The following is a 27476-nucleotide window of genomic DNA, read 5'->3' as shown; positions in this document are numbered from 1 at the left end:
TACATGGGAGTGCACAGACAACGTATTACGTACAGATTGTACGAGCTCCGTTTGATGACTGTTCAACTAAAAGACCAATTTTGGCCTCCTGAACTAACCTTCATGATCGTTTTCATCTTTGTTGTATTAATGAAGGTATGTTTTTTATCCGAAATTGATTCATGCATCTAACAATCTTTATGATATTTCCCGTCATTAGCGATATTCGATTTTAGTTTCAGGATAATATCTATCACAAGCAAACCAGTGGACAGGGAATATTCTACGACATGTTAATGATTTAGTTTAATATATTGGATTTACACCCTCACAGCAAACTAGGCAGTGCTAGTTGATCGGAGATTCCTGAGGGGTTTTAATTTGAATACTCATGCCACCTAGTGACCTTGAGGACTGGTGTTGGGGCCTACAAGAAGCTAGAATGTCATTTTTCTAATCAAATCTGCTAACTTTCCGGTATTAGTACAGTACGCCCTTAAAAGTTAAATTTTTACGGGGTGATGTTGATGCTGCCGCTCAGAAGAAAACAACACTGCGGTTGATATCACATTTAGCTTACAGTTGTGGCATTAGTCTTGCTTAACACGTTAAATACCCAAGTCCAATATGGAGGTGCATTTCACATGCTGAAGCGTCAAAAGATAAGATTGAATGAATACAAAGTTGTATTCAATTTTTTAAAACATATATGCGTATAGAACAAAAATCAACGACTGTCTCAATTTAAATTCAAATTTTAATTTTTACCATGTCTTTTACATTACGCAAAGAGCCCTAAATGGTAACGCACGTGCCAAAAACGTACGGTAACGTATGTTCCGTGTCATTTAATTTTAATTTTTATACGGCGTTACAATTTATTTTGCAGTGGTTCAGTCATTGTAAATAAGACATGACGTAAGGATGTTTTTATGAATATTTAAAACTGTAACTCAAAGGTCTTTGCGTCATAGCTAATAGTAGCCCTAGAAAAATTGTCAAAATGTTTCATTTTGTTCTAGTACTTGGTGCAAAGACAATGTTTTCTTTTGTGGACCGAAAAACATATGATAACTTGACATTTCTGATATAATATTTGGATCACGAGAGGAAAAATAATTTATTTAATGCTTATTTTACTGTCGGTAGGCTGTATTTTCCCCGTTTTTTTCATATATTCAGTGACAAGCAAACTAAAGTTGCTCAAAGACAATTAATTGCTCTATACAGAAGATTATTATAATTTTTACAACGTTATACTTGTAGGAGATAAATCAAAGAACAAAACCAGAGATGATTGAATTTTCAAAATGAGTAAAACGTTTAATACTTGAACGTTTCGCATTTGTGACAGTAACGTATGTTTCTTTTTGGGGATAGAAGATGAATTATTTTTTATTATTTATGGTTCCAAGAGAGTGAAACTTTGATACAAACATCTTCACTTGGGACATTTAAATAATCAGGCATATAGTTTTCAAACTGCCTGTGACAGCAATTGCACCTCTATATTGGGCTTTGGCGTAAAAGGTCTGAAAGACGTTGAATGTTATGGTAAATTTCCTGAACCTGTATAATAGGTCCGCACTCCAATGTTGTTTCTAAATAGAGCGCATTCTATAGTGGAAGACACCAAATCACGGTTTGCTTTAAGAAACGTTGGAGGGAATTTTGTTTTTTCAGCATAGCTCGCATTTGAAGATGTATTTGGTGTCCATATAGATTGGCTTTACGAACAGAAAAAATTCAGTATCCGTATTCATACACATGTATCATATGTTATGTACGTATCAGATGTACGTGTAAGATTTTGAGGGTACTTCAATCTAAAAAAGAAAAACTCAGAATAACAATATTCATTGACAAGAAATTTTATTAATTTAGTCATTTAGAGACCATTCCCAGACTCCCTATCGTACCAACTTTGGATCGAACTATCTCCGAGGGGATTCTCGCTTAAATGCAATTAACTTGAGCGGCTTTGACCCCATTTTCAGAGATTAGATCGATCTACTTTAGATCGACCTAACTCCCTGGGGGTTCACGCTAAATAGCTGTCAGCCGGGCGGACACGAAAGTTAATTACTCCCTTACAGCTTGTAGTAGGCGGGACGGACATTTAAGCCGGATTATCTGACAGTAATCTAGTGAGACTCCCGTCGGGGATAGATCGATCTAAAAGCTCTGGGAATACAGCCTTAGATGTCTGTCACGGCTACTGAAGCTGACAGGGGGTAATACACATCGTTTAGCAGCTTTAGCAGGCGTGCCAGACATCTAAGCCACTTCAGCTGAAAGCAATTTAGCGAGAAACCCCGTGGAGATGGACCGATCCTGTTAGATCGATCTAGAGTTGGGAAGCCAGTCTTACAAAAGTGCTTGGCGTACTTTTCATTTTTGCATGGAATACTTCATAAGTGTAACTTTAAAAGAAGTTGCATAGTTTTCTGAAAAATACTTCAACTTTACCAAGCAAAATCCTTTGACTTGTTAGTCCTGTAAGAAATCAATACACTTTATTCAGAAGTCTGTATCTCCTTTTCTACATGTATAATATTAATAATAAAAGGTGACACTTCTCTGGAATGTTTTTTTACTGAAGTCTGACAAGTCATAGGTATTGGAACTTCCTTTATGAATATATTAAAACGTGGAAACTACTTCCTGACTTTGACAAATTGCCATCTTTCAAGGTGGACATCCATGTCTTCAAATCTGTAAATTAACTGCAAATAACCACCTCAAAAAGGCATCTTTTCAAAAAAAAAAAAAAAAATCTGACTGAAAGCACAAAAAGTGTTATCTTGCACAAAGATAATGACCATATTATTAGTTTCATTTCAGCACTGACTTAGTCTTCATTCACAATCAGACACATCCAAAAATATATCAGCTCTGATTATTACTGGTCTAATTTGTGAACATTAATTTATGTTCTCTCCAAGGCCTGGGCAATGTGAACCAGATGGTAAGAGTCAAGGAGCACAGCTTTGTTCCTACAGACACATAGGTAATATCTGTCATCAATGTCTCATGACTGGTAAAATAGGCAATTTTTGGCATCAATTAAAAAGACATGTTTTTGAATTAACTAAGCTATAAAGACGTTGATAAATATGCATGGTTCATCACAGAAATGCATCAAAATATGAGATCACACAAAATATTTGTGATATTAGTTAGCAAAGTGAAAGCAAAACTTATTTGCCCATAGTTACCACATGTATTACATAACATACACTGAACTAAAACCTAGGTTTAGTTTCCAATGAGTATTTTCTACTCACACACTGCCTACTTTACTCTAATACAGTATCCAGGCATGTGACTAGGTGAACCATGCACTCCTACCTATGTGCAAGGGAGGGCATTTACCTCTCAATAGAGGGCAGATTTGTCAGCAAGATAAATATGGGGATACTTAAGGCAAGGTAGCACCAACCAAGTACTAGTTAATACAGAATCAGGCCTAACAGTATATTAGGGCGTATTAACAATGAACCTATTGTACTAGTCAGTGTGTACAAATTTCATGGGGGCTCCCATTGAATGCAATCAGAATAAAAGATTAACATGCCTCCTCTTGTTGTCAATGTACTCCCATAATCACCAGCTTTTCTGTATACTCAATGACAAGAGGCATGTTAATCTGTTTATCTGATTGCATTCAGCAAGAGTCCCAATGGAGTTAATGTGCACTATAGCTATTAGGATAGATCCATTGTGAATGCACCCTTATATATGCAGTATGCAGACACAGTACCATATAAATATAGATGTGACATTCTCATATAAGGGCAAGTTATGTCTACTGACCATTTTACACCATAAATTGCCACACAGTGGCTACACACTTGTGAGGTTTTAGATTGCATTTTCACATAATAACTAGTCTACATACCCTACAGGCTGCCTGTTTCACCCATTCCATGCAGTACACCTTTTGTTTAACACCACCTTGAAAGACTGACAACTTAAAACTTAATAAAAACCTAGTAACCATTTCCAACAAAAGTCACCTACAGAGTAAATGGCACTCAATGCAACTAGTTAGGACCTGGTAAAAAATGTGCAAAACAGAAAAGTGTAAAACACAATGTAAAAAGGGCCTTCAAGACTGCTGGAAACTAACCAGGGGCATGTCTCTCCACTCTCCACCCTGATACTCATGATGTCCTGAAAGAAGCAGAGGCAGGTTGATTATGTTTCAAGTAAGCTCTGAAGCTCAGGGCAATTGTTAATTAACCTTAATGGCAAAGGTTCCTGCTCAGCAGTGGTCATTGCATACTACTAAGGTCAGTCTTGTATCACTCTAGACATCAAACACTTTCAAATTGATCAACTTCACATACAGGTGTACATGTACCAGTACATTGTACCTCGTGTTTTAGTGGAAAAATGGTAATAATATAGCATTCATCAAATCAAACCAATAGCAATAAATAAAGAAAGGAAAGTGAAACACAGCCCACTGACAATGTTCACCTAGCTGTGACCCACATCAATGATTAAAAGGTAAACTTCCATTTTTCCAAAAAAAAAAAAAAAATGCTTCTCTCAAATACTTATCCCAACTCCATGCCTGGTTAACACATCTTATTTGAGTTAACTTGATAAAAAACAAAAGCCAAGCTAGAGCCACATGTCATTGGTCTCCTCTGTGGAGGAGAAGGGCAGTTCTGTTTTCCAGATGAGACTCAGCAATAGTTCTGGAGAGATCAGGGAACTTTTGAGGAGGAACACTATTTGAGACCAACATATATCCACTAAGGTCTAATCCATCTTGAACCTCAGCAAAATTTAGCACACTTTGCAACATATCCTCAGGGTGAAAATTCCTCATGGCTCTTCTCCCACTGAGGAGTTTCACAGCCAGAGTTATACACTCCTCGCCTTCCCCTGGCTCTGGTGGTAACAAGATTTCACGCTCTAATTTTCTAGGTGATTCAGAGTCATACGCAGCTGTGTCACTCAACTCTGGAGTATGGCAGGGAGTGTCTTGGGGAACCCTATTTTCAGTGCCTCCATCTGTTGGTTGATTTTCACTATGAGAATACCAACTCTGCTTAGATGTGCTGCTGATTAATTCTTGGTTTTCTCTGGACCCTGGCCTATACAAAGACCTCTGAGAATTCGAGTTTTCTGTTTGTTTCATCAAATTTGAATTACTGTTCAGGTTGATTAATGTCATGCTTTGGGTGACGTTGTCTGGAGCCTGATGAGAAAGTTTTTGTCCAATCCCTGGTAAGGGGCTGTACCTGTTCAGATTTGCTGAGGGTGGTCTTCCATGGGTACCTGAAGGTATTGATATAAATATAAATTCATTGTGTTTAAATAAATGTATTTAAATAAATCAAAATGTTTTGCTTGGTATCACATGTAATTTCACAAGTTATTAATTTGATTTGTCTCCATAAAAATCATTTTAAGTTTCTTATTCTGAGATTTGTTGGAGGCATTCTAGTAATTTTGGCCTGTGATACAAAATAGAAAATACAAAATACACAGGAGTAAAGCTACCAAATGGACAGATATATAAATGACAAAACAAAAAGAAGCAGTGGCATTTAAAAAAGTTTTAAACTGTAATCAACATACCTTTTAACAATGAAAGTGCAAAAAATATTTTTGTCAACTTTGAGGCATCATTATGTAATGCTTAATGGCATAATCACCACCAATTTTAATTCAAAGATGCATCTTGCAAGTCAATTTGTTAAAAATGAAAATTTCAAAAATAAATTAATAATAATAATAAATAAATAATAATAAATTTTAAAAAAACATCACAACTTGTACAAAAATAATACAATCAGGTTGGTTTTCCAACTTGAGCAGTCATTTAGTCCTGTAAACCCTTCTTGTACGTATTTATAATAACAAGTAGCACAGTTTTCTATTTGTGTCTGTGTGTTAATGAGTAAGACAAAACAGGAACAAGGACAAAGGATGCCTATATGCCTTATAATGTCTGTCTAAAATATGGAAAAAAAACATTTTAAAAGTCAAGTTAAACAAGTGTGGTTACAATACAAATGTACCTGGCAACCCAGGAGACATTAATCTGTCCTCATAGTGACCATCAATATTATATGGGGGGTGAGGAACCATTTGAGAAGCCTTTTGCTGTGGTGAAGCTGACAACATTGCGTCAGGCTGGGATTCATGCTGTTCTGATGCTGACTGTCTTCGAACACGGTACTTGGCAGATGTGGGTCTGGGTTTCCGCCGTGAGGCTGAGGTGGGTGGGTGAGGTGGCGGGGATGGTGTAAGTCCAATATCTTCACCCTGGGAGTTGGGTCTGTAGTTGCTATGTCTAAAAATATATAAATAGTCTTATTCGTCTGAGAATGTGAATTGCTGGGACTAAACAATGATTCCTGAACAGAAAATAAGGATAATAAAGAATCTGTTGAAAAATTGCTGTCCACACACTACTAGTAGGTTCCCAAATGACAAAGAGTAAAAACAGTCTAAGAATAGATATGTATGTTATTTTCATCTTCTTCACCCTCCCTTAAAAAACCTACCAATACTGTATTATTCACAAAATTTAAAACTTTTTTCCATTGTACAGTGTATAATCACACTGAACATCAGTCCAGCTTTCTGTCTCTTCTCAGGACCTTCATCACAACATTGTCCACCACTGTCACTGCAAACATTGGTGGAAAATAGAAGGTCGGAGGACTGAGTCCTCCACTTTGAGACATGAAAATCTTAAACTTTGTCCCAAACACTTGGCAAATATAGCTGCCCACCATCTCTGTTCAAATTGGGGTAATATAGTCTGATGTTTATAGCCTATTTTATCGCTCAAAAATATCTTGGAGTCATGTCTAAATTTTCCAATTTCTGCTTATCAATATTGTGACCTGGATTCTTGGCATTAATATGTTTAGATACAGCATACATTAAATCTTGTACTACATGTACATGTGCAGTGTAGGTCTATGGTGCTGTGATGCTTATGCTTTCAGAGAATGTTCTGTCCCTAAGATGTAAGAATCATAATAATCCTTGCATTTTGTTGTTGATAAATGGGGCAGACTACATTTACTCTTTCCTTGTCCAATTTATCCCTATGTCTCACTAACATGACCTTTTAATATGGCTTGCATGTGTAAATAATGAATGGTAAACTTTTGTGAACTGTATTTAACCCTGTGTAGATGAGTTTGCATAATATTAGTACTAGTACATTGTTGCAGAGGTCCCGGGTAGTGAATACCACATTACAGTTCACTGTCAGCTGGTATAGGCTACTGGCACTGCACGTGTACATGTAGTATTCTACAGGTATATGTGGCAATGTTACACTTATTTTCATCAATATACCATTTTTATTTGGCTGCAATTTTAAACTACATGTACATGTATTTACTCGTACTGGTACATGTACTGTACTGTATATTAACACTCCATCACTTTACTTACGAATCTGAGAGACTAGAAGATGCCCTTGTAAATCCAGCTTGCTCTAAAACGTCGCTGTTTGAAGTAACTTCAGGTCTTCCTCTGCGAGATTTTGGTCTTGTTGATGCTCCTGTTTCATCTAATGACCCTGATCTGACTCTGGCATATTCTGATACAGTAGAAAATGGACTAGTTTTTCCTGAAACAATTCAAATGAAATTCCTATCAATTGCCACAACCGAGTGCTCCTAAATATTACTAGTGTCATATGAGTCACGAGAAAATGGACATGTCTAGTGATAATTTTGCCTCAGTTTTCCGCCTTACATGCTAGGCACTTACCACAGTAAGGAGAGAACAGATGGAAAACTGTTTACATTAGTAACGCACGCATAGAGGCAATACTTCTTCGAAACAACCATCTTAAGTTTTACCTATGTTTTCAATGCTGTCTACCGATATTTTGCGTTTAACTTCATGACCAGTGGGAGCTATAGGACGCGGACCGTGGCGAATTCTTGCACTATGTCGCCCAAATTGTTCGCTTTCTTCCGCCATTGTTAGAGCTATTCCGCAGCAAATAATTCCCTGCTCTGTCATTGTTCAAGTTTATTGTGCTATCTCAACAAATGCAATTAATAATGATAAAATAGCAAATTTCTCTCTCTCACTTTCTCTCGGAGTGTGTGTGTGTGTGTCCAAATAAAGTGGAACCAAATGCATGAATAGACCCATTGCGGTGTATCATCAGTCCATCATTCCTTTATTCAGTTCACGAAAACATTTTCAAGTATTTATAGGCAGTGTTAAAATCTAATTTAATTCTATCGATATATATAAGTACATGTACATGTATCGGTAGTCAGTGCACATACTGATATACCTGTAAATGATATAATATGTACATGTAGTACTTTTCAACCTAGGCCCCACATACTGTATGTATATAAATACTAGTAATTCTAATTGAGATAGGGAACAATTCAAGTAGAATCAATGCAAAAAGCTGTAAAGCAAGTAAACTTTTTACTTCAATTTTTCAATTCAATTTTAACAGGATCGTGAAAATAATTCGACTGAAAATTTTCCATGCAGAATAAAGATGGATGTAAGGACGTCGTGCCTAAAATGTGAACTGAAGAATATGGATCAAGGAAGGTGGTCCAGATAGAACTACCCTCTACAAGGACCACAGATTTTTACTAGATTTTTACGTGCAGATATCTCTGACTCATTCATTACACAAAGAGTGCGCATAAAAAGCTAGAGACATACAGCTGTGAATATCTAGTGGAAACCTGTGGCCCTGGCAGAGGGTAGGCTATAGCTAATGTAAGGGACATACTGTATGAGAGAAACGTGGATAGATCTACATGTACATGTATGTATGATACTGATCGTTCTTAGTGCCATCTAAAAATTAAAATGGAAGTCCCTCTCACCCTTGCTGTAAACAGGTTTGCATACAATGAACGTCAATATACAGTGTACCTCCCTGCTTTGTTCGACAGATCGATCATATCAGGTAGAACAACAATACCTAACGTTTCTTGCTAGGAATTACGGTAAAAGAAATTAAAGTGATTTTTGCGTAAAATTTTCCATGTGTTCCAGTGAAAATTTTACCTGGGATAGAAATAATACATACGAAAAGCATGCCCCCCCCCCCCCCCACTAACACGCGCGCGCGCGCGCGCACCCACGGAGCTGCTCCCCGTACAGGTACATGTAAATGACTCAATCAATGGGGAATAATTATGGAATCATGAAAGATGTTTTCTGTATAGCTTTTCGTGCTTTCACAGTACGGAATAATATTAAAGGGAAGCCTGCTTTTCAATTTTGTTGTTACCACTCATTTTTAAGAACTTAAATGACTAAAAAAAGACAGTATTTGTAAATTCACAATTTCCCCATTAACAAGATTGAGTCGGTCATTACCGAACTCCAGTCCTGTCGAAGTCGCGTAGAGGAACAGTCCGAGAGACCGCCCTGGTCTATGTTTTTATTTTAGTTTTTTATTATCTTACATGATTTCATTTGTTTTGATTTAATTTACTGCACGTGTACTTAAGACGACCTTGAATATATACATTCCTATTCGAATACCGACCTGGGGGCACACACCGCTCTTAGGTCCATGTCCGGTCCTTCCCCCCATATCTATTACACGAGGCACAGATGGAATATGATCTGTGACCTTCAGAAGTGCACAGTGCCCCGATAGCTGTCGTAATTGTGCCATACACACCGGCATGCGCTTAATACAAAGCGACCCATGGAATCTGCGTCCTGTTCACACATAAGGGTCTATTATCATCCACATACCGTAAATGAGTTTTTTCTGCATCTGATTATTCAATAATGCATCTTCCTTTGTGCTGATTTTAAACAAAAAAAATCCCATTGAAACATATAAAATATGGTATAAGTATATTGTATAAGCAAAGGCCACTCAAAGCTTTTATCGTCAATTTAACACCTTTCTATTTTGAGGTAAGATAGCAATCAGTATGAGGCGTAACTTCATCCCTGAACAGGATTTTTTTCAAGAAAAGTGGCATAGTTGACCATAAATCTATGGGCGTCATTTTGGCTTGAAGGTTTTTGCTATGGAGTAATGGCCCGCTAATTAAAGATTTTCATTAAAAAGGTATTATATTGCTTTGTCAACGTAGATCTGATGTTGTCAATAAGTCGATGCATCCAGGTGTCATTTTGTATGCTATGGCTTCATTATACGCTTTATTATTTACGAATTTTCCTTTTCTACAACTGAACAAAACTGACCAAAGGTAAAATGTGTGACGAGTGTAACACTATAATTTATGAAATAAACCGCCTCTTAATAGATACAGCAATCAAGGGGGTTATGTTCAATGCCAATAATGAAATTTTGGGTTCTAAGAAGAAAGGGAATATGTAAATGGCCCTGAAAACAAAAGACCGATGGCCCAGAAATGGACCGGTATATCAGTAGAATCCATTCAACATGTAAACCGATCCTATGGCAAAGACCTATTTTATAACCTACGTTCACGCGTACTAAGCATTAGCATGCCAAGGCCACGTGGAAATTACTGTTTCGATCGATATCTCCAACGTCACGCGCTTTGTGTAATAAGGATTATTTTGTTTCAGTACTCACATGGTGCGTACACGTGTTTTATATAAGACGTTTTAATATCAGCGCCGTGATTTTTGAATATATAAGTGATGAATGGTTGATTTTGATTCCATAAGTTAAGGTGTAGAGAAATGCTGTGTTAGAAAGACTGCATAATGCACCAAAATGAAGCTTTAACTGCAAAACAAATCGATTACTAGTGAGTGCATGTACATGATGTTTGCATGTAAATTTGTTGTGCATTCTTCAGCGTAAAACTGATTAAACTATTAGAAACCTTCTTGGATATGCCTTATATTTCCTAGGGTGGTTATTATTTCAAATATTAGCCGCCTTTGGGTGCATTCCTTTCCTTTTTCGTTTCCTTTCACTGGACAAGCTTGCCATGTTTACACTTAAAGTTGGGCTTTGTCTTGCTCTTTGTTGTTACCTGTCGGGCGCTGACGTCACGATGGCCTTGTTCTGAGCACGGGTGTACTGTCACCAGTTAACCTCTATATGTACAGTGTAGTTGCAGCTTGCTGTAAACACAACGTGTTGGTCGGAAGAGTGGAATGCAATTTCCAGACTTCATTCTGTAGTGGAGGTTTGCGACAGGAACAGGACCACGTCGCCAGCGACTGCCCAGCGCTATCGATAGATCGAGTGAGTTGCAATGTTTTTCTTTAATTAGTAAGTAATACGATAAAGATGCATTGGGTATATCGATGTGTTTTGTCACTAGCTCTATGTATGAAGCTTTCCTTAGTTAGAAACATTTACCTGGCGTATCACCGTGTCTTCCTATCTACAGAATTATTCAAAAACCACACTAGAAGTAGCATTAGAAGTGTATTAATTTGTCATTCACAATCACGACTAGCCATAAGTTAGTGCTTTTATTAAAATATCGAGTTTATTGATAACGGAAAAACGCGAGAAAACTAATTTTTAGGTTTGTTATTTTATATTTCTATTGCTATGTGATTGATAACAGGTGCATTAAGGAACTTACATGTACCTGTATATCAATCAGATGACCTTCATGCACGCGCCTTACTTCAAAGCTGATACAGTGTACTAGTATCGACAGTTTGAAGAAGTTATTTTTTTTTCATGTAAGTTAAACAAAGAATTAATCATTTGAAGACACAAACGCTTTTTGAAATCAGCTCTACATGACCACCCAATTACCATTCTTTTTGGATACAATCGAACGGTTAAGTTGACTTAAATAATGAAGTCTGCTGCAAGGGTGAACTCAGATTCGAGGGGCTTAATTTACATGGCCATCTAAAGTCGGACATAGTTACAAATACAGCTTTGAATTACAATATTTTGCAAAAACAATATTCAACGTTTGACTCTCAGTCATGTACAGCCATTATTTTCTGTTTTCCTTGTTCATTCACTGTTAGGGTGAAAAACCAGAACGGCATTGATTAGTTTAATTAATTATTGAAAACGTCATGTAAATAACTGGAGTTCGTAACATTTCTATCTTGATAACGAAAACTTGTCCATTAGCCTTACATTAGAGAGAAGAGCTGCACAGTACTACGATTGCTGGCGTTCGTGCCTTGCTTCCTTGCAAGCCAGGCAATGAATGGAAATGATAATATATTACTTTCAAATTGATATTTAAAAAGACAGCGACCCCTTTCATCTTCAGTAAAGATGTCCAAGGCTGTGGGTGGTTCACGGCAGATCCATGTACCGGTGCATGATATGATTTGGTCATATGTACAGTTGTTTTGGAGCCATTCAGTCCATTCAAGGTCACAACTATTGATTGACATCTTGGACATAATAACGAAATATCCAGTGTAAAATCAATCTGTGTCCCAGGCGGCCACAGACAGCGCGTGTGAATACGTATTTACAGTGTGACTTAGTGACTGGAGCATAATAAGCGCACATTTCTTCTCCTTACTTCACGTAGGCCTTTCAACTAAATTTTGACCAAGAAATATTTCTTTAATAATCGACCTTTCATTGCATTTATGCAGATAACTTGAAAAGATAAACTAAACGTTACACGTGCTTTTTTTTATAGCTATATTAAAAGACAGAAATTTATTTGAACTTGAAGGGAAACAGGTCATTTTACAAAAGAAACACCATTTTATCAAACTAAATGCAGATATATGTATTTGACGACAATGAAGGATGCTAAAGACTATATTCAATTTACCTGTTGAAATAAAGAAAAAAATGTCATCTTTACATCCTAATGATAATCAAATGCAAACAAAAATACAACTGTTTGAAATTACTTCAAAGACCCTATTGCAGGAGTGACGTTAAAATGAATATATCGAAGGTTAAACGATATTTAAATAAATCAGAACAAAAATTTGCTTTGCGAACGTGCATTGTTATTTGTTAAAAGGTCAAAAGAATCAGGAAGGTATTAGATTGTTGTCAGCTGCCGGGACTAACGAAGGTGATTTACGTATGTGCACGCATATCAAAATACTAATTTACATAGAAATGGCGGGACAGTTAAGTTATAACGGACCATAAGAAAAATAGGAAAATAAGATTTTTTTTTCAAAAAAAAAAAGTAAAAAATAGGAATTTTATTTTTAAAAAGTCTAGCAAAATTAGGAATCCTAAAGATGACTTCCAAACATCCCTACAACCATATCAGCCCACCATCCCTGTCTTTATTATTTCAACAACAACATATCATTAAAAATTATAACCTTTCAAAAAGGAGCTTGAAATGCTGAGTCTGCATTCAGCATGTCAGTGCTGCTACTGCAACATAGGTCTACCGTAAATCGCGCTCTTTTCAAACTGTGTCAAGATGGCTGACTATGGAAGTTTAACAGGGACGGTGAATATGATTGATTATTTATTTATTTATTTATTTTTGCGATATTGATTCAGATCATTTGTCTGTCATTTTATGCCCTTAGATAATTTCAACAAGAAGCATCGTCATAAGTAATTAAAAGTATCCTATGCGGGATTTTCCACCCTAATCTAACTATATTGTGATAATCCTTATTGGAAATAAAGATAACTTGAGTAATTCTGGAAGGCTATACCAAAAGGCTTTAACAAAGTCATTTAAGTAGTTCTTTTCTTAATTTAACAGGCATTATGTGGAATGAAAATGCATGCAGAATATTTAATACCATAGCACAGCTAAGCTTATTGTGTAAGTAATTCTTAACCATGCGCCATATACAAAAGTTATGTAAAACGCTTATTTGTGATCGCTTCTAATCTAATCTCCACAGTGTATCTTTAACTTAAAATAAAAAATACGGATGATAAGATGAACCCCTCGTCTGTTACATGTACTGCTCTGACCCCAGCAGTTGTTCTCACAGTTAAAGCTTTGTGAACAGTGGCATTTGAGTCAAACGCTCACGAGATCATTGACCCCTAAGTTACATATACATGTATATAGTTGACGTCCCCGATTGCCATGCCCGTTTATCAGATGCTGGACACCCGAGCAGCTTGACAAGTGTCACGCAGAAACAATGTCTCCCGTTCTCCGTGTCACCGTCACTCTAATGACACACACCATTAGTGTTGTCATAAGTGAGTCTCAATGAGACAAGACAGGCTGAAGAGAGACACGTAGAAAAACCATTAATACCATAAATCTTTTGTAAATATATTGGTCTGTTCGTTTGTTTGTAGCCAGAAGTTTCACGATAATTTTACTGATTATTGTTTTAAAAAATCATTAGATTTTTATTGGTCTAGGAAGAACGCTATTGCTTTTCATGAGGATCATGTTTTGTATCTATTATTAGTAAGTGTGTTGAGAGAAAAGTAATATATGGGCTATGAAATGCTTTTACATTTAAGAAAAAGAATAAATGCCACCTCAACACAAATGTTAACAGTCGTGTATATTTTAATTAAAACGCCTTTGATATATTGCTATGCTGTTTCAATGCCCATTAATCGACAAGGTTTGATTTAAAAATAGCTATCCATTCAGTTAAACTTTGTTTTGTAGTTAATGTTTATTAGATCTATTGTAGTTGGCAGGTACTTGCTGTATAAGCAATTTTATTTATTTGTTTATTTATTTACGTATTAATTTATTTATTATTAAAGAAAAATAACCTGATGCTTTTAACCCAATATAGATTATTTAGTATTTCCCACTGTATATATACATGTACTGTATAAGATTGAAAGACTTGAAAATTTTTGTTACAAGAAAATGAATGTTTTGGAAAAAAAACTCCGACGATAAACAAAATAGCTCCATGTAATTTCCAATTTGTCAATCTTTTTGTGATATGCGATCTTTAACTGAGGGAACCAAACTTGCATTTACATCAAAGTTACCAATATTTTACTTTGCCATGATATGGCCGTGAATAAAATATCAGAATTTTTGAAAAAAAGTGCTAAAATGTTAAACTTATAACATCATTTTACCTGCCCAGCATGAAATAACAGCAAAAAACGATCAGTTTATTTCTAATAGTAAATATTACCTGAAAATATAGTTTAATATGCCAGGTGTGTGACTGTTGTCTCTATGTGTTTTATTATTGCACATTATTTGAAAACCGTGATGCTATTTTAATGTTTTGCTTGTTGCTAACTGGTATAATTTAGTTCATTTTGTGAATAATTTTATTTATATTTATGAATTCTTTTTTCGCTGCAATTGAAGAAAACTGACCGAAGGCAGAGGTTAAGTGTGTGAAGAGTGTAACACCCTATGGAACAAATTGCAGCTTATCTTAGTGATCTACTGAACTGAAGAAGTAGACTGCACCTCATTAGATGTAACAATCAAAGAGCTTTTGTTCAAAATAAAGTTTGTCAATAACATAATTCACAGAAATATATCTTGGCTATTTTCACCCTCCATTGTCAGGAATGTAACCCATGTAATATAATACTTTGGCCCATTTGTCCCCATGTTCACTTTAAAATATCCTTTAAAACAACGTATAAGTTCATTCTATCGTCTTCCCTTAAGCTCCCATTGCTTAGAATATAATAAAATCCAATAATGTAAACATTATAAACATTTTTTCAATGGTTGACATAACTTTTAAAGATGCATTTAAAAGCATTTGTGCCACAAAACTCGGCAAAACGAATCCATATAGTTTGCAATAGCAGGCCTATAACTTAGAGAAATACTCATATTTCCCAATAAATGAAATTTGAACAGGTAATATTTGCTTTCTCTCTATGTTACAAATATCGCTCAGCAGTCTCATTCAAATAAGTAGGCAATATACACGCGCTGTTATACACCCGCACGTGGGAGTGAGAGTGATGATTATGCAATTAATGCACGCGCAGTAGTACGTCATTTAGCGGACCTTTATCAACTGGAGTACCCTAGATTACAGCATTGCCAGCTCGATCTTGATTTCATATATAACCCATAACTCAGCACATACTGAAAAGCTACCACATCATGAAATGTTATAGTGAGAAAGCAAGCTTTATAGTGCCCTGACAGTAAGGGGAAACTGGAGGGACAGATAAATTGATCAATTGACTTCCAAAAATTTGAAGAAAATGCAGTTTTAAAGCTGTTTTGGGGCTGAGACATTAATTTGGTTTATCTTGGCTTGTCGGTTTCATTTAAGTCGTGTAAGAAACTAAAAGAATTAAGTCGTTTATCACCCAAACCCAAGCTGAAATGTCACAAGTCTAAAAAAAGTCAGAAAAATAAAAATGAAACAATTTGACGTTGTATTCAAAAACTTAAAACATACTGTATATGCGTATAGAAAAAAAAATCCACGTGTAATTTCTATCGTAATATACTAGTAAGAAGCATCTAACCATAGAATCCATATTTAAATTGTAACTCAGGGGCTTTGCGTCATGGCTAAAATATAAGTAACGTATGTACCCCTGAAAAATGTCCGAAAAAGGTTATTCTTGTCCAAGCACTTAGTGTAATAAGTAACAGGGGTTTAATGTTGTCAAATTAATCATCTGTAGTGTGAAGCTTGACATTTCTGACATAATTCTTTGCACCACGAGTAAAAAATAGTTCATTTAATGCTTCTTTGACTGTCGGTATACTGCATTTTTTTAAAAGATATTCAGTGAAAGACATACTAAAATCGTCAAATAAATATTCATAGCTCTATACAGATGATTATCATGTTTTTTTTTACAACATATTGCTTGTATGACATAAATTAAAGAGCGAAAACAGTGCTGATCGAATTTTCAAAGTGAGTAAAACACTTCCGTAGCAGAAAGTGTGCCATCTGTGACAGTGACGTATGTTTTTTTTGGGGGTTAGATGGCGAGTTATTTTTTTATTATTCATGGTTCTTATGCAGTGAAAATTTGATACGAACTTCTTCATGTAGGACCCTTAAATTATCAAACACAGTTTCTAATCTGTGCATTTAATATTTTTAAGTGCATGCCAGTGACCTCAATTGCACCTCTTAATTGGGTATGGGTGTTATGCGTTTTTGGAAATCCACGCCCGCTTTTCATGTTACTTTAACCATTCGATAACAATTATTTCTTTAACTTTTGACTTACGGAAAAATTCAACTGTGCTTTCCAATTTTTCCGTTTCGCAACAAACACATTGTGGTCCTTAAGTCTGCGGCACAACCTGCGCTCATCTCATTAAATATTGAGTCTGTGACCTAATGTGTGTCTAAAACGTCCTATATTTATCTCTACACCTGGCGTACTTATGTTGCTTTTCATTGAAACACTTAAGATATCATTTGCAGAAATGTTTGAATTAATCCTGGGCATCTGAACGCCAAAATGAGAAATAATTGTAATAACTTCCCTTGTTGTCTCCCTGAAATGGTTTTGGAACAAACGCCATCCTTTCAGGGTCATGTTAACATTCTATATATACAGCCGTGCTTAGTACGCCCGACCTTGAGCGGGACTGGTTATATAAACAAAGACTTTCGTTGCTGAAAGTGAACAATTAAGTCGCCACTGTAATTTATATTTCAGAAATTGGGCAAAATTTAAGATGATTAATTTTTTCTCTTTTTTGACATGGAATTTTATATCGCCTCTCTTCACTCGTTCATTTTCATCCATTTCCATTATTCATTCATCGCTTTCAGGTCAAGGTTATATACGGGGTCTTGCCACGTGACAAGAGCCGTTTTTGTTAATGTACTTTTAAACGATTTGCTTCATTATTTCGATAATTCGTTTAGCATTTATAAATTATTTAATTTATTATATAATTTCTAAGTGTGAGGAAACCATAACTTTATAATTCAGCACTTAAAGTCTTGAATAACGCTGTTAACGTGGCGTATAAGCGAAGGCGACTGACCTAACCTGATTATATCCCCCCCATTGAGAGCCTCGCTCTAAGCCAATCGGTACGAACGCTTGTAGGTAGACTAAGTTAGTCAGAGGTTAAAGTTATATCAGAAACGCCAGTAGTTGCGAATGGAACGCGACACTCCGATAGAATTAACGAGTATTTTAACCCAGACAGAGATAATCGGAGTACGACAACAAAGTATACCGCATGCGGAGACATCGACCGGTGAGTTAACCTTCCTCCTTAACCTCCTATTTGCTGTTGGGTCAAATTGACCGGTGCTGTCCGAAAAGAATTTCAGTTTGGGTTGTTAGGGCAAGCGATTCATTTTTCATAATGGATATACAGTTGTTTGGTTTCGAATCTTTGAAAAACAAGTAGTGATACCATAGTTACAAGTTTCTCATAGGCTTGTACTTTATATAAAATAACCAATAGACTCCACTTAATTGATAGAAGTGATACATCAACGTTTGCTGGTATTACTTTGTTTTTCAACTTTTTCTCGATATACCGACTTCCTCGGATGATCCGTATATATTCTACTTCCAAGCTAACCTACTGTTGGTAGGCCTTTACTTTCAGGATCTTTAGAATAGGTAATTTCCAGTAAAATATACGCTCGATGACCAGTTCCTCTGAGCCCGAACTCATCTATTTATTTAACCAAGTATATGATGCTTACGTACCTGTTCAGAATATGTTTGAAATAACAAAAGAATAAATAAATGAATCTAGTTACAAGGTGTTCTTAAGTTGATTTTATTGGGTTTCATAATGACCGAGTCGCTTATTTCATTCTGTTACCTTTTAAAAATGCTTTTGAAAGCGTGTTATCTCCGGCTATCTGATATCAACATTATTTATAAGAAGTGGCCAAGGTGTTCACGGAACAAAGCAGTCGGGGACTGGACTTGAAGGGAAGCCTTTTCGAAGCATTTGTAGTTTATTTTAAATTTTTGATAAAAGTGATTGCACTAGTAAAATGATATGAGGGTATCATAATTTATAAATCGCAAATAGGGCCAGTTACCTAATTGTTAACTTGAAGAAAATGAAGACATTTATATCTGTGTAATTTCCTCCGACAGCTCCCAGTGCTGGCGCGCGTCCAACGAGCCAAGTTTGCGATCAGATAGCTCAGTTTCTATGCTGTACACTGAAACAAAACAAGGGTCATGAGTATCGACCCCCGATACTGTAGTTATAAAGGTACATTTTTGAAGTATTGTTTTTTAGCTTTTCAACTGGAAATATAAAAGACGAGTTTTATTTGAGTTAGATATTCTGACTAAAATCACTGAAGTTGGTGATTTAGTTTTGTTTTGCTTTGCCCGAGATAAGAGTTTCTAAGAAACCTTTTTTTTCTCGTTATTCTTACATGCCGTAAGTCATATTTATATAATGTTTAAATATGGTATATTAAAGCTTATCCATCAACCTGGTCCGAGAAAGCAAAAATAACGCATCCGCAGCCTTATTGTGTACTCTTTACTGGAACCATCCAGGCTTTATATAAACCATGTCGATCAATACGCCTGAGTTCGCGTGACCTCGGCTTCCGATCGCTGACTCAGACGGCTTCCTCCACGAGCACAACAATAAAGAGATCGACGTGCTTTCTTTGTATGGGACGTAAAACAAGAAATATATGCTGTTGGTGTGGGACGTATTATTATTATTATTATTATTATTATTATTATTATTGTGCTTTCTTGAGGGTTAACGGGGCAGTGTGAATGTAGATGCTTTACAGAAGGTTGTAATTCTTTTCAGTAGCTGGAACAAAATGCTGGTACAATTAATCACCTAATACTTAACTCCAGCAGTATTATGAGATGGTTATGCCGAGTCCACGTTTTGTTATATCGATGTATCTGAGCTAATTTAGGCATGCCTCGTATCCTGCGAACTAGGAAAAACCTAAGTAAGGTCAATTATGTAGTATGGCGCCGTTTTGCCACAGCTTACGGAATTTGATTTATTTATGTATTTTGACTATCTCTTTCTGGTCTGTAAGGTCAAGGTCACAAGTGATCTTACCTGAGAAATTTGCCAGACCCAACTGGAACATTAGGATATCTAGTGCGAACATGAACCATTGGTCCACGATAGGATGGCTAGTGCGAACATTCAATGTTAATTCTCTCGCTGAGAACGCAAGAAAATTCCTTGATAATAACTTATCCAATTTATCGAGCTTTGACCCGACTAGGTATGTGCAGTAATGTTTTATGATGTACTTTTCGGTGAACTTTCCGATTTAATCTCTCGGGTGGCTTTAGTGATGTCTAGATGATATATATGTAACATTTCCTTCGAGTTGATTTCCTGCCGATAACATGCCAGTCAAGCTGGTTAACAGACCCTGGGGAGACAGGTCTAGAAAGTAGCTGCTGGTTGTAAGTCATCTGGCCCAGCAGTGCAGTTATCAGTTGCTCTGTTTACGCAACTTCATCTATCGGTTTCCAACATTTGCTTCAGTCGGACAAATGGGCACTGTTAAAGTATATGTTAAGATATATCCTGAGATTCGCACAAGATTGGAATCTTTCCTTATCATTCCAATTAATCTGTTCTATGAGTTTCCAGAAATCTCGTGCTGACGACCAAGATAAAATCCCTGAGTTCAGTAATGTAGGTTACAGTTGATCCCAGTGCCTGTGTTAAAAAGTTCGCCGACCTCTAAATCAAGCGGGCCACAGAGTGCAGACAGTTGATGTGTTGTGTTCAGACTCTCCCATGTGCAGCTGGGGTGTTATAGATAGAATATTGAGTAGAGATGAAAACAGAGGTTGATATTTGGGTAATTTTTAGACATTTCAGTGTTACATTGTAAACCTTGGGAATCTAATCTCACCGCCAGAGATAAACTCCCAATTTGACTCCGTTGTGTGATGCCAGGCAATGGAGACTGGCCTCGTGAGGTCAGAAAACTTAAAGGTATACTGTGATAAAAAAAGGCTATCTCATCGTGTCTGGAAGTGCGCCTCAAGTTTTACACCGGATCTATCCGAAGAGTGCGTATAAAATGTTTTGCTTTTGTGGACCACTCTCATAAATGTGGAACAAAAAAGGCTGTAATATTTACAGTTTATGAACTCTGATTACGAATTTGATACCATCAAATATTTTCTAAGCCCTAGCACAGACGGACTGAGATTGAGGGAATTTGTTCTGCAGGCGGTCGCAAACCAAGTGTAATAATGGTCGCAAACCTAGTGTAATAATAGCTTAAACGTGACATGGTCTTTGGTTTATTTTTCATGCCATAACTGTCACGTGTACCATGTCCACTGAAAATGACATAGACTGAGAGGCTCACGTGTCGTTAATATGAGGACAGTGGTATTAACAGTCGATACGACTTCCAGTGGGGCGCCAAGCTGATTACTGGGTCTGATGTTAACACATAGCTTTGCCGACGAGAGGTAACATGTTAACATTTTTAATGGTAGACGGAGCCACACCTGGAACCTTATTTGACTTGGCATTTACCAAAAAAGGACAGTTTTATCGAAAATGTCCGTTGAACTGTGCCTGAGACATTGTGGATGTAGAGATCATTTCTGACTGATATCCAAAGAAGTAATGAAAACATGCATATGACAATGGAAGTGAAATATGACAGTGAAGCCCTTTGTATTAACCTGCGCAAGAGCAAGCATATTGTAGGAGTTAGCCCGTGCTGGAGACATGCTGATCTCTGAGCACAATATCACGTTAATGTAGAACTATGAATTTGTCCAATCATCACTCAGCATTAAAGCGCCCCTTTATCACAGTAGAGTTTTCTGGTTCAGTAAAAATAACGAGTAATTTATAGTTTTTATTTAATAACTATAGAAATCTTTCTTTTCCTTTTTTATTGCAGAACCTTAAATTCTTATGGTTTATCAGCCGATAATAACCCAAAAGTAACGTGAATAAATGGCAATTAATGTAACAAATGAATAAGTCCTTCTTGGAAATTTATATAAAGGACGGTTATTTGGCTTCAAGCATGGTTCACTCCAGTGCACATTTCCATTAGCTCAATGTAATTGTGATGGCCAGTAAAATAGAGGGTTATCTTGAGTTTCTTTATTAATAACCATACAGAATTGGCAGGTTACTGTGCCACTTAAAGCCAGATTCTCTCATTTGGTAATGTTGAAAGTAAAACAAATGAGTTTTATAAAATTTTATGAAGAATATACCATGTACCTCTACACATTACTTTAAGTTTTACCAAATTAGTGTTTTAAACAGGTGTAATATAAGTTTTGTTGGAAGGAATTTAGCATCGTCAATTTGTATTTTTGATTGTTATATGACCGTTGAAAATTATAAATGTATATATTAAAAACAAATAAATATCCTTGCTAGTGCTTTCACCGTTATGTACTCAAGGAATGATAATCGATCAAATCAAAAGAATAGATAACGAGAAAAATTTAATACCTATATTGTTTTTGGGACAGCTACCGTTCATTACGAATTCAAAGGCAAAACTGGGCACATTAAGGATAAACATAACAATATGCACCCTATATTCTTCTTCATATGCATATGCCCATTTTGAAAAAGGCATTCATTTTGTATAAACCAGTAGGTAGATGAGTTCTTACAAAATCGAGTTTGCGTTTGTCTTGAACGCGTGCTTGTGTAAGTACACTCAGAGTACAATAGATAACCACCGGGTTCATCAGTACCAATAGAGTTATCTGATGCCAATCAATAATCTCTGAATTTAAAGAAAATAGTGTACATCCTTCGTGCAGATGTATGCAAAACATTTTAAATTCTCCTTTTGGATAAGTTCCAACATTGCCGCCATTCTCTCCACCCCCCACCCCCCCCGCTTGCGGAAGGCACATTTTCCTGAATATGTGGGAATGTATACAAACTAGTAGCTTCACGCTTATGGCAAAGACAGGAATACAGAATCTGTCCCAGTAAGGCAAAGACATGGTTTAAAGTGGTCGTTTGCGTGTCTAGGATGGTGAATTCTTTTGTGGGACTTGTTGGCCGAAACAATTAAAGTTTATGAGAATGACGAAATGGACAAACCGTCAGTCCCATGTCCTAATTTTCTGTTAAAAAGAATCAAATATACCTTCCCGTTACTGAACAGCACGGAAAAATGTGTTATGTATTTGTTAGGTAATACCTCCGAAATTTAAGTCTGCTTTGATAGAAATAAGGCCGTTTAAACAAATTAGCATTAAGTAATATTGTACCAAGATAAAAAACATTTTGTGCACTGTCACCGAAGCTAAAAAGAAAACTGTATTTTTAATAAGCCTCCAACTTTCAAGAATTATTTAATTACAGTGCAATATAGATTGAGTTCGAAAGCCGTACCAAACAATAGTATTTTTTGCTTTTAGCTTTTATTTATTAACTTTACAATTTTCACAAATTGGCAGCTGTGAGTATGTTTTCCCATGGGTCTGAAGCCTTGCGCTAGTTACATACTCTGATTGTACAGAGTAAAACCATAGAGTGTAAATTGGAAGTGACAATGCTGTTATACGTTGTATAATATTGCATCAAAATTCACTTTTTTCTTTGACCCTTCTTTGATAAGTTGCTTGTTCATTATTTTGGCCGTTTAAATGTCACTGCTCCTGTTAGCTTTGCTGTCTTGTAAATTTAGTTTACCAATTCGTGAAGGTTGGAAATAACACCCTGTTTAACATAATAAAAATGTATTGTTGCACCACAGATGGATTAAACAATATGTGTATCATAGCTATAGCATTTTATTATTGTTAAACAGATTTTGCAGCCTTGTCTACATTTTGTATATATATAAAGCTTAATGTTTCCAGACACGTTTTAGTGGCATTATACGACGCCAATAGCTCTTATGAATATTTCCCTGCTGTAAACACGGTGTTTATTGTTAGTATTTTATATTTACAGATTGTTTGACCAAACCCACATCTCCATGACGACCGAAGCCACCCTGGACCACCTCCCGTCATGCCCCTGCCCGGCACACATGCAGGAGCCACGGATCCTACAAAATCTCCTCAGCGGCGCGGGCAACATCCCTTACGAGTCCCAGTCGTGTTTCAACGGGTTCCAGGCAACCAAACTGCCAACAAGATCTCCACACTTCTTCGATTTTAATCCGAAATATATGGTGAGGCAGGAATCATTGACACCGCCATCGTCGTTAGCGGCTTCTTCAAAAAGGAGAATTTACGAGACAGATAAGAATACGGCCAGGTTGAATCCGTCACCGAAGCGCCCTAAACTTGAAAAGTACCCCATCACCAACTTAGGAAGCAATGGTTCCAATATGAATGAGGAGTACCTGGTAACTGCAAATGTGCAAATTCTTAATAACCAAAGACGCCACGAGGAGGGCGAGGAGAAGTACAGGATGAGCAATCCCCTGCCCTCTTCAAAATGGGGTTGGGGCTCTGGGCAAAAAAGTTTACCTCTTCCTCAACTCATGGGCTTTAAAGGTATGGACTATTATGATAAATGCATTCTGCAGCAAAAAGGAAAAACTTCTTTGAGATTGGCGCATTCGGGGGTAAGAATTGATCAAGAAACCGCAGCAGACATACAACTCGGGTCCGAGAGGTTCAATGGTTTTTCCGAGTGTCGGTCTATAAGCAACAGTCCTAAGTCCACCCCAAGTCCCCTTGGTTGCTTGACGCCTGTCCACAACGGGTCACCGGTCTCAGTAACCAGAAATATGTCTCCAAGTATTCGATATTATTCCCATGAAATTGGGACAAAATGTGTGTCCATTCCAAATGGTTATAGCTCCCCCTCGCCAGTAATTGCACAGAGCACAGCTTCGTTTTCTGCACTTGCTGAGGCCTCATCAAGCGATAGCAAACCGCCCCTTAGGTGCTCATCATCTTATTCATCGTCATCGCGTTCCATGTCACCATTTACTCCACCATCCGCATCATTGCCAATTCAAGAGACCGAACAGCCAATAGATTTGTCTTGCAAGAAAGCCAACCGCAAGATGGCCCTGCAACAAAGCACCTCTGGTGACAGCGTTGAAGGCTTTGGCGACGGTCTTGGGCTGTTAAATATGCCCTGTTGCCAAGTAGATGGTTCTATATTGAAGGTTTTGCTGGAACGTTATAAGAAACCATCTACATGTTCGGGCCCCGTTACTGAGACTTACAGAATGGCAGAAGTAAAGGTTGATACGAAGCTCAAACCATCTCAAATTCCCAGCAACACTCCAGTGACACTCGCCAAGAAAAATCTGCAACCAGTCAGTTCCAGGGTTTCAGACTGGGTGACGAAAACCTTTCAGTTTGCCAATTCTTTGGAAAATTTCAAGCGACTTACAATTAGAGACAAAGCTGGGCTCATAAACGCGTCTTGGGCTCGGCTCGTCCTACTGTTTATGTCAGAGAACAACTTTCAGTTCGTGGTAACTCCTCATTACAACGACGTAAGCGACACAGCTTCGGTTGCGTCTTCCTCGTCCTCCTCATGCTCCAGCTGTCAGTGTGGGAACTCGGTCAACCAAGACACGCCCACCGTGGGGAGAGTGGAGGAGATCGAGCGTGTGATCCAAAAGTTCAGGAATCTCGGTCTGAACAGCCATACTTTTGACTTACTTAGGACGGCCGTCCTTTTTCACACTGGTAAGTTCAGCTTTTGTCGTATGTGATGTATGATGAGGTGTCTGAATGCTGTTGAATATATCATGTGTGAGAAAATTATCTATGACCTTTGCTGTCCAGAGACAGGTGCATGGATTAAAGGTCAGTTATGGTATTGTGGTCAAGATAGAGGTCAGAGGTTGGCTTTAAGGTCAAAGGTTCAAAGGTTTCATATTACACTTTCAGTCAGTCTCTTTTCAACTAACAGTTCATTGAACTAAATGCTTAGCTACTGATGGAGGACATATGAACAGAAAAATGACCTGAAATTCTGAATGATATATGAAAATATTCTGGTTAACTCTAGATAGAAATAATGACACCCTTAGTTTCGAGGTATTTAGGCGGTGCGCCGTATTCGCCGTTCCTCGTACATGTTTTGGTGATACGTCACTGAACATTGTTACACAGTAATAGAGAAAAAAGTTACCTACAAGAAGACAGTTTGATGAAGAAAATCATTATGATAAGTGGAAATTGAAGGCAGCTTATATCTTAAGACAGACACACCTGATAGCCATAAATATGGCATCGTTATCATACAAATATAATCATTCATTCATTCATCTGATACGAATTTCAGTAAATGTTAACAAAGTATATATCCAATTATAGAATTTTGAACGCCGGTCGACTCTCTCGAAGTTCTAAATGTAACAACAGAACTGCCATAGATACGCCGTCATTGGCTGAGTTATTTGTATTGAGAAACGTCATCAGCTCATACTCGATGTGGTGCCCGACCTGCAAGGCTTACCCGGACACGTGGTGTGCCACCCGGACATGTATTTAGCACATTTTGTTAATCAAGGAGGACCAAGCAAGGAAAAAAACATACTGACTTAGAGTTAAGAGAGTTACTGTGCCTGCCTACCAATTAAGTATAACAACGTGCCCTTGCACGAGTACTCTTTTGAGACCGAGGCCAGACTGTGCGTATAAGTTGGGTCTGGAGAATCTATCTATACGTGCTGCGTTCATACACATTAAACCAGTGCGTGTGTGTTTCCGCATGTTGTGAACTGATGCGTGTGCGAAATAGAGTTTTGAGGCTCCCGCGTGAATTGCCCTGGCTGGCTTGCAAGTTTACTAACACAACCCGACCGATGCCCGTGATCTAAACGGCAAAAGTGATTTTTTTCAGTGGTTTACACTTGGGCAAATAGATTTCGGTTTTATTTTATTAGGCATTATCATTTAATATAACTATATGACTTCCTGGTCTCAACGCTGTAATGGTAAGCTTCACTTTGCTCGTCTCATTTCTTAAATTATTTTTTGACTCTCCCCTTTTCATGGTTAAAAAATGTAGATTTAAAGGTAAAGTCACTGTATTGAACAAGCGCATCGCGGTTTTTGCACAGAATTATTATCACATGAAATATATGCCGTCTACGATCCCCATGTGTAAACATTATCACGATGTCTGGTATGAAGGAGGAATCTTTTTCAATCGTACTTTTGCAAGTCACCGTACGTTACAAAAGTGTCACGTTCCGTTGTGCACCATAAGTGGTGTGTTATATAAGCATGGCAAGTGGCTTAGTGTCACTGCGGTCAGACAGGTTACACGGCAGTCATGTGATGGGCGGATCCCGTTACACATGCAGCTTCACTTGTCCTCAGATCAACGCCACGAATAACTCGCGTCATAGTGGTACAGTTCTTAGGACGCGTGTGCTTAATCTTTAAATCGTGAGCTGATTATCTGAAAATATAGACACTTCCTGGTACTAATGAGCAAATTTTGATTGCTAAACAGAATTTGAATTGAACTGCTTTCTGTTGTATTTATGACACGGTCATGTTTTAAGTAATGCTGGGAAAGATTTATAACCCTCCCTTTGGTCTCCATAACCTCCTGAAGGCTTCTAGAGTGAAGACATTGTATGAATGGTGTCTTTGAACGTTGTAGGCGTTATGACGGCATATATCTTGTAAATTACAGCTTCCCGTTTTATTTTCCTGGAAGCTGAATCTTCTGACAAAGTAAACATGAGGGAAAATGTGTGTGTGTGTGTGTGTGTGTGTGTGTGAAGTACACACACGGATACAA

The 27476-nt window shown here is 37.2% G+C and overlaps 2 protein-coding genes across 4 annotated transcripts in view; one reads left to right on the top strand and one right to left on the bottom strand.

Annotated features, from left to right (window-relative positions):
- Positions 1 to 1834: 1834 nt before the first annotated feature.
- On the bottom strand, positions 1835 to 8067 carry LOC106174074 (uncharacterized). The gene is made up of 4 exons (XM_013555465.2): positions 7830 to 8067; positions 7417 to 7594; positions 6021 to 6295; positions 1835 to 5274 (listed from the first exon to the last, which is right to left on the bottom strand). The coding sequence occupies exons 1-4, from the start codon at positions 7993 to 7995 to the stop codon at positions 4625 to 4627; spliced, it is 1269 nt and encodes a 422-aa protein (XP_013410919.2). The 5' UTR covers positions 7996 to 8067; the 3' UTR covers positions 1835 to 4624.
- Positions 8068 to 10987: 2920 nt separating this feature from the next.
- Positions 10988 to 27476, top strand: part of LOC106174089 (uncharacterized) — a 30820-nt gene continuing 14331 nt past the window's right edge. Inside the window, exons 1-2 of one of the 3 annotated variants that reach the window (XM_013555481.2) lie at positions 10988 to 11167; positions 23697 to 25402. In XM_013555481.2, coding sequence (XP_013410935.2) covers positions 23722 to 25402 — 1681 coding nt within the window. In that variant the 5' untranslated portion in view covers positions 10988 to 11167; positions 23697 to 23721. Of the gene's footprint in view, positions 11168 to 17820; positions 18012 to 19842; positions 20002 to 23696; positions 25403 to 27476 lie in introns of those variants that run through there. The other 2 variants (XM_013555480.2, XM_086995449.1) reach the window with 2 other exon arrangements.

Source organism: Lingula anatina, chromosome 9 (assembly GCF_051362555.1).
Source record: "Lingula anatina isolate TDL-2025a chromosome 9, LinAna3.0, whole genome shotgun sequence".
Taxonomy (NCBI): domain Eukaryota; kingdom Metazoa; phylum Brachiopoda; class Lingulata; order Lingulida; family Lingulidae; genus Lingula; species Lingula anatina.
This window is presented reverse-complemented; position numbering and strand designations above follow the sequence as displayed.

Excerpts from the sequence above, each read along its gene's own strand:
- LOC106174074 (XM_013555465.2), bottom strand. The coding sequence starts at position 7,995 with ATGACAGAGCAGGGAATTATTTGCTGCGGAATAGCTCTAACAATGGCG. Across the intron at positions 7,595-7,829 it reads AGACAGCATTGAAAACATAG|GAAAAACTAGTCCATTTTCT; the intron begins GTAAAACTTAAG and ends GAATTGTTTCAG. Across the intron at positions 5,275-6,020 it reads AATGTCTCCTGGGTTGCCAG|GTACCCATGGAAGACCACCC; the intron begins GTACATTTGTAT and ends CAATACCTTCAG.